The sequence below is a fragment of the Misgurnus anguillicaudatus genome, chromosome 17 (genome assembly GCF_027580225.2).
Source record: "Misgurnus anguillicaudatus chromosome 17, ASM2758022v2, whole genome shotgun sequence".
Lineage (NCBI taxonomy): Eukaryota > Metazoa > Chordata > Actinopteri > Cypriniformes > Cobitidae > Misgurnus > Misgurnus anguillicaudatus.
The window spans coordinates 16,022,537-16,029,932 of NC_073353.2; the positions used below are offsets into that span (position 1 = coordinate 16,022,537).

The 7,396-nt window shown below is 36.5% G+C and overlaps 1 protein-coding gene across 1 annotated transcript; it reads left to right on the forward strand.

Annotated features, from left to right (window-relative positions):
- The first annotated feature begins 1,412 nt into the window (after positions 1-1,412).
- tra2b (transformer 2 beta homolog) lies at positions 1,413-7,396 on the forward strand. Its single transcript, XM_055215751.2, has 8 exons — positions 1,413-1,596; positions 2,981-3,126; positions 3,607-3,772; positions 3,868-4,056; positions 4,393-4,508; positions 6,426-6,533; positions 6,860-6,933; positions 7,055-7,396. The coding sequence occupies exons 1-8, from the start codon at positions 1,564-1,566 to the stop codon at positions 7,063-7,065; spliced, it is 843 nt and encodes a 280-aa protein (XP_055071726.1). The 5' UTR covers positions 1,413-1,563; the 3' UTR covers positions 7,066-7,396.

The window sequence follows — 7,396 nt, forward strand, 5'->3', positions numbered from 1 at the left end:
TTTTAGAGCTTAACTGTGTTGTTTCTGTACAATGATTCTCTATGTGCACTGTAATCCAGTTGTGTCATTTACACAATTCACTACTGCTTCAGCCCAATTCAGTCACATGGCCATTATGGTAAATGAAACATTTTTCTTTTTTTATTTGATCTGTAAGCTTTTGTATTGCTTTAGGGTGTCAAGAACCGCAAACCTTATTTTCCTTGAATACAAATAACAAATAAAAACGATTACATACAGTGATTTGACACTGGTGGTATTCCTATCTTGAAAAAAAAAACATTTAGGTTAAGTACACATTCATTTAATCTGTTGAACTTATTACCAAATCCCTGCTGTCCTCTGAAACACATCATAGACCACTTATTATATTTGAAATACAGCATTTTCCCCATTTTTAATCTTTGGCGCCATCTACCAGGACGTCTTTGATATCGCCATTAAAGTGAGTTTTATGGAAAATGGTGGAATGGTGAATGAGAAGCGTGTGCTTATAATGTGAAACTAAATTATTGGTATTATTATGAGGTATATAAGTTTTTTTTTACTTCTAGGATATTGTAGGACTACATCACACTTAAAAAAAAGCGTATTTATGTAATTCAGTTTTGTTCATGAGCATCACTTATGCTGACTCGACTATATAAATTACTGTTTAATCATAAACCTAATACTGCAATAATAAAATCCAAAAAAGGTTTTACATTTTGAACCTCAAGAAAAACAATACAATTGCTTGCTTACTTTTAGACGGTGGAAAGAAAGACCATAATTGGTTACTTACACAGAAAGCGCCATTATTTATAGACCAATCAGCTCTAGTAAGAACTAAAGAATCTTTCCAAAGAAGAACAGCCACTCCGCACTGTTTAGTGAATCACGTGATATCGACTTAAAAGCAACGATTGGTTGGGACATTTTAACCAGGGTTTTTAGTTTGTTGAACAGAATTCAAGATTATTAGACTTAATAAAAAAATTCTCCAAGGTATAAAATACTACGTTGTAATTAAATTACTTTCAATTTCAATAATTACGCTTTAATACTCGCTACATTGTTTTCTGTTTTGAATTGTTACTCAGCACATGCGTGCATGCTATCTAGTCCATTGTTTATGGATAACAAAAAAAAATGGTTAGCAAAACACTGTATTTAACTGTACTATACTGTAATTTAAGTAAACTACTGTTTTTTTCCTCTTCATTTTTGTTTGAAATATTATTAATAATAATAATTATAATGTATATATAAATAAAATCAATAAAACGATTTGATTTTTAATAATGATTATAAATTGTATATAAATAAAATAATCAAAAACTATTGATTTTCATATTTTATTCTGCTTCCCTCTTGTGGCCGTTGCGTTAAACTGCGGACGTGCAGACACTATTGCGCGTGAGAGTGGAAGTGCTAGTTTCTAAATAAAGCCTCGAGAAAAGCGCTCACAACCAAAGGTCCGACTTGTTCGATCGCGCTTACGAGCCCAGTTTGTGTTGTGTTTTCTTTTCATTAATTGTCCTTACAGTGTTAGCGTTTCAGCGTAAACAGCATTAAACAACAATGAGTGACGCCGAGAAGGAATTCGTCGAGAGGGTATGTTCCGTTTTGCTCGTTCTCTTTTTCTTGCACGCGTCCACCCATGTTTTTTTTTCTAGAAACGGCCTCCATGATGTATGTTAGCCAGCACGGAGTGAGCGAGGCTTTATTCACTCTATCTGACGGTTAATACATAAATGCATGCTGAGTGTAATGAACGAAAGTTTTAGGTTTCTAACGTATCTAAAAAAACTATCAATAATAACAATACGTGAAACTCAGTTCCAGTATCCAGTTAGCTAACTAAAGTGCTAGCATACAGGCAACGTGCTTTGAAGTCCAGAAAGGTCTTTTTGCATGTTCAAGTAGCACTGTATTTTTACATGGAAAACAATTTACTGTTAAATTACACGGTTTAATTCAGTATTAATTTGCATATGCATTAGAGAAGGTCATCTTGAGCCTTAATGCCGATCGTGTATGCAGAAATGCACACTATTTTTTATTTATTTATTAGGATGATACTTTAGCGTTTATATGTATATAGCTATTAATATTTTTAATATGCATTGCTATTTGAGGATCATTATTCGAAGCAACGTTTTGCTTCATGCTTCCAACTACTTTTAATACGCAAATGTATCGTAATGATCAGATAAGAGCAATGCACCAATGCTTTGCATGCAGGCGCAAGGCTCAAGATGTCTATTAAAATGTGTCTAATTACTCTTCATGATGGTATTTGCATCTGTTGATTCATCTGTAATGTTGTTCCCACACTAATAAAACAATGGGCTTCTTGGTTGTGATGTCCAGTGTTTACACATTCTTCATCCTTTTCTTTTTTTGTTAAGGTTAAGGTTGGAAGAAGAGAAATCTGGACGAAGTCAAATGTCAAGTTGTTATTGAGAATAATTTGAAGCTGAATTTTCAATGCATGCTAATATTTCGGAGAAAAGAAGTTCCCATATAGCGTTTATGGGCAGTGAGAGAAATGGGGGAAGAGGAATGAAGTCAGAAATGAAATTGAAACTGAAGAAAGAAGAAAAGATGTGTTATGAAGTTAAGATCAGAAGTTATCTGGGATAAGATCGCAGCGCTAAGTAACTCTTAGTATGTTTGTCCCATGCGTGCATGCATAAATCTTCTGTTGTCCATTTCTATTGCATTAGTTACTATTGTCCTATAGCATGAGACTCAGTGATTTACAGCTAGTTATTATTATCATGAATAATCTGATGCATAACATGTGAAAGAAACTGCAGAGAAATCTTTATTGTAAGTGTTTCAAAGTAATTGTTTTTGCACCTGAGGTGAAAAGGCAGTCATCACCGGATAATCCTATATTATCCTAGTTTCAAATACGGTAAATGATTAGCTAAACATTGTCAATGTGACCATAGTCTTTGGCTCTAACTTGATCCGAATGTGGTTGGTTTAGGAGTCCCGTTCTGCCTCTAGGAGCAGAAGTCCTAGAGGATCTGGTAAATCGGCAAGTCGCTCACCAGATCGCTCGCCTGCCCGCTCCAAAGAGGGTTCCCATCACTCCCGCTCCAAGTCCCGCTCTCGCTCCAGGTCCAAGACCAGGTGAGTACACTATTGTCTTTTTGGGGTGTCTGTTGCGGCTATGTCCATGAGATTATTTATCTTGTTTATTCCCTGACCATTACAGAAATAACAGAAGCTAGGTTTGCTAAAGCTAAATGGGGAAATCCAAAAATTGCATAGTTTGAATTTGTTGAAATTGATCCCTTGTGGCTTGTCTACAACAGGAATTCACAGCACATTATTGGACAGAGTGGAAGTCACAACAGCTGCTTTCTGGTTAAAAGTAGAAACAATGTTTGGGCCAGATAAAAAAAAATGTTCCCCACCCAGGACTACGATTTTAAACACTCTGCAGTTGATCATTTGACGTGCGTCTGTAGCAACTCGATATGTGTAATGAAATTGAAGCTGTAGGTTCTTGTATGTCTAAATGATGAGTATAGGACATGGGTTTGGCAATTTCGTAGTCTGCATGCGTACTCTTTCCTGTTCGGCTTTTACAGTCATCTTTTTCCGTAGATCTCGATCTCACCGGAGTTCCCGTAGACATTATAGCCGTTCCCGCTCCCGTTCCCACTCACGCCGAAGACGTTCCCGCAGTCGCTCATACAGCAGCGAATACCGTCGCCGCCACAGTCACAGTCACTCTCCTATGTCAAGCCGTAGACGTCATGTTGGTGACAGGGTAAGGCCAAGAGATGGATCCATGCATATATTTGAACACACTTGCAATGTGTGCTTGTACTGTTGTCTTTAAATAAATGTGTTTTTACATTTTAGGCAAACCCAGACCCAAACTGCTGTCTGGGAGTGTTCGGGTTGAGCTTGTACACCACAGAGAGGGACCTGAGGGAGGTCTTTTCCAAGTATGGCCCTCTGAGTGATGTCAGCATTGTGTATGATCAGCAATCCCGACGCTCCAGGGGCTTTGCCTTTGTTTACTTTGAGAACAGAGAAGATTCCAAAGAGGTGATTGATTAGGAAGTGAAACCATACAGATTCAAATCTGATGAATTAATGCAGGCCATAATTTTTATCTTTATTCTGTTCTTTTGCAAATCTGATGGCAAATTGATACAATGCTTTTATTAGAAAGGTTTAATTGAGCATGTTGTGATTAAGTGATTAAGTTGTATCCTTTCGGTTGTATTTTGTTTGAACGTAAAGTTATATGTACATTACAGAATGTACTGTTCCCTCAGCCAATTTATGGATAACATTAAAGATATACCTAGAATTAATGACCCAAAGTAGAATAAAGTGTTTGTGGTCAGTATGGATCATTCTGGATCGTTTCGATTCTAGGCTAAAGAGCGTGCAAATGGAATGGAGCTGGATGGCCGAAGAATCAGAGTCGATTACTCAATTACAAAGAGGCCACACACACCTACTCCTGGAATTTATATGGGTAGACCCACATAGTAAGTCTGAATTTAATACTTAAAATACACACTGACATCACTGAGTACACTCTCAGAAAAGAGAACCAAGGTACCCTTTAAAAAGGTCCTAATATGTAGCATTTAGGCACAGAAATGTACTTGTGAGGCACCCAGTCCTTCCAGAAAAACACAAAGTTTGTTTGTGATTGTTGCGGACTAAAATCCTTGATTTTGCAGCACGTTTTCTTAAAATATGTGATGGAATATGCGGCATATTTATGCAATTTTATATCAATGAAATTGCGGGAACTTGCAAAAATTGCGGGAACTTGCAAAAACTGTTCGCAGCTTTTCATTGATGTTCATGTCACAAAATCACATCACTTCTTAACGATCCCATGACAACAGGGGACATGGCTGCGCTTGTGTGAAGTAAATGCAAGATTTTTCAACTTTCTGCTAAGATATATATGACTTTTGCAAACGGAAATCTGCAATTTATGCTGCGAATGTGCGGCATGTTTGAAAAAATGCGGCCCCCGCATAAATATGTTGACTTTGGTTGATTATGCGTTGAATCATGTCATCGCGTTTTTCTGGAGGGACTGGGTACCGTGAGGTACAAATGTCGTCTTTTTTTTTAAGTACACCTCTAGTGACCGCTTTTGTATCCTTTTCTTCTGAGAGTGTAGCTGGCATTATCTTTTGATCTAATTTTTTTTTTTACAAAAAATTTAATTATTTTTTAAAGAAAGGTACAAAATTAAGTACTTAATTTCAACCCAAGCTAATCAAGAAATAGAACTTCTTACATGTTTTGATTTTATTATTTTGATAAACTGTATCTTTACAGTGTATATGCCATAAATTAAATAACTAAATTATGTTCCCCGGTTTCTCAGACAAGGCTTAAGACTAGTCCTAGACTAAAACACGTTTGAGCTGTCTCAACTAAAAATAACTTGCACTGACACATTTTCAAATATGCCAGTGCCATTGATTTGTCACAAGATACGCACCTATAACATCCATTTTCTGAGACAAGTTTGTAAAAGAGGTTTAAAGGTGCCAAATAATGCATTGATACAATATGTTGCATTGTTCTCTGATATGTACATAGAAGGTTTGTGACTTTATAAAGTGCAAAAATTATTTAGAAATTGTTTTACATGTTCATTAACAACCCTAGGATTTGTCCCCAGAATTAAATGGTCTATTATTACCTTATTTAATAAGGTTCATAAATAATAACGTTGAGATCTGCTCTGATTGGCTGTTTCACAGAGCGGCTCATTTCAGTAGCTCTGTGTGTACATAACTTATGTTTGAGCCTGTGTTAGACGAAGATACAGATTTTGAGGAATAATCAATTATTCGGAGATTGGAAATGAACGTTTCTGAGTGGTAAGTTTGTTTTTAACGTCAAAAGTAGAACTTCAGCCTAAACGCTAACATATAGCGTTAACTAGCATATAGCGATAACTCTGCTGTCACAACTTTGTTTTTAGCATTGTTACAACATGGTAATTAATGTGTAATTTAATGTTGGGGCGTACATCACAACTGTAACGTCACAGCCGGTGTTATGTAGAGATTGGCCAGTTTTCCAGCTGTCTTTTGTATGCATGAGGTTTACATGAGGAGGAAACAATAGTTTTTGAGTATCAAGATATTTCATTACCACGTACAGAACTTTTATTATTCATCTATTCCTAGGTACAGTTTTACATTCCACAGCACCTTTAAACATCTTAATTTAACTAAGGTGAAGTCTTTTCTGTGATACCAGGCCGTTATGTGCTATCATAAGCCTGACTTGGGTTGACTAAAAAAGGACTTTGTTCTGGGTGACAAGCCCTGATCCTTGTGTGCATACAGATTTAGCCATTACTGTAAACTGCAAGTTAATGCCCTATTAATGTCAGCTTAAAACATTTTTGTTTGTTTCTGCCACAGCGGTGGAGGGCCGAGTGTGAGCCGACGCCGTGATAATTACGATCGTGGCTATGAACGAGGATATGATCGCTATGAAGAGCGTGACTATTACAACAGCAGATCCTACAGGTAAGAATAAAACTGACTTGCTGTTTAAGAGTCTGCATGGTGTATACGATGTATCCTTTAAAAAGACGTGCCATAAAAGAACATTTTTGGCTGTATGGTTCCATAAAGAACATTTAAAATCTGTTACACAAAAGGTTATTTGTAGTGGGAAAAGTTTCTACAGGCTGAAATAGATTTTAAGAACCACTAAACTAAAGCTGCTTCTGTGGCATAACTCTGAAAACTTCCTTAAATGCGTATGCAAAAAACTTTCAATGGTGGCAAACTGAATAATTGTCTGTCAATTCTGAATGCTGGTTTTCTAATGAAGGCTTTTATGTTGACAGGAGAAGGTCTCCCTCTCCTTACTACAACAGGGGACCCTACAGATCAAGATCACGCTCTCGCTCCTACTCTCCACGTCACTACTGCACAAGCTTTTTAGATTAAGTGAACTTAACGTCAGCAGTTTAAATGTTCAATGCATGCCAATATATGTAAATATTGAACAAAAATATGAAAACTTTCTTTTTGTTTTGCAGGTCATTACTGAAAAGTGGACTTTGAGTGCTCCACTTGAAGATAATGACAATGATGTTGACAACGTAGATGTTTATTTCTGGTGCCGCGAGTTTAGACGTACTTTAAACTCTTTTCCATCTATTTCTTACCTAAAGGGTTTAATGTGACTTTGGACAGTCTGGATGTTTGAGTAGTTGGATAAATATTTTTGCACTGTGTTTTTGTTTCATTTTCGTCTGATGCTGAACTTCTTACTTTTGTTTTATGTAATGTGGTAAAGTGTCCAGCTCACACCCCATTATGTTTTTATGCATTTTAGGCTTAGCAGTGGTCTTGCAATAAACTGCTTTATATACCTCTTA

Coding starts and splice junctions, on each gene's coding strand:
- tra2b (XM_055215751.2), top strand. CDS start 1,564: ATGAGTGACGCCGAGAAGGAATTCGTCGAGAGG. Junction 3,773..3,867: donor GACGTCATGTTGGTGACAGG/GTAAGGCCAAGA, acceptor TTTACATTTTAG/GCAAACCCAGACCCAAACTG. Junction 4,509..6,425: donor TATATGGGTAGACCCACATA/GTAAGTCTGAAT, acceptor TTTCTGCCACAG/CGGTGGAGGGCCGAGTGTGA.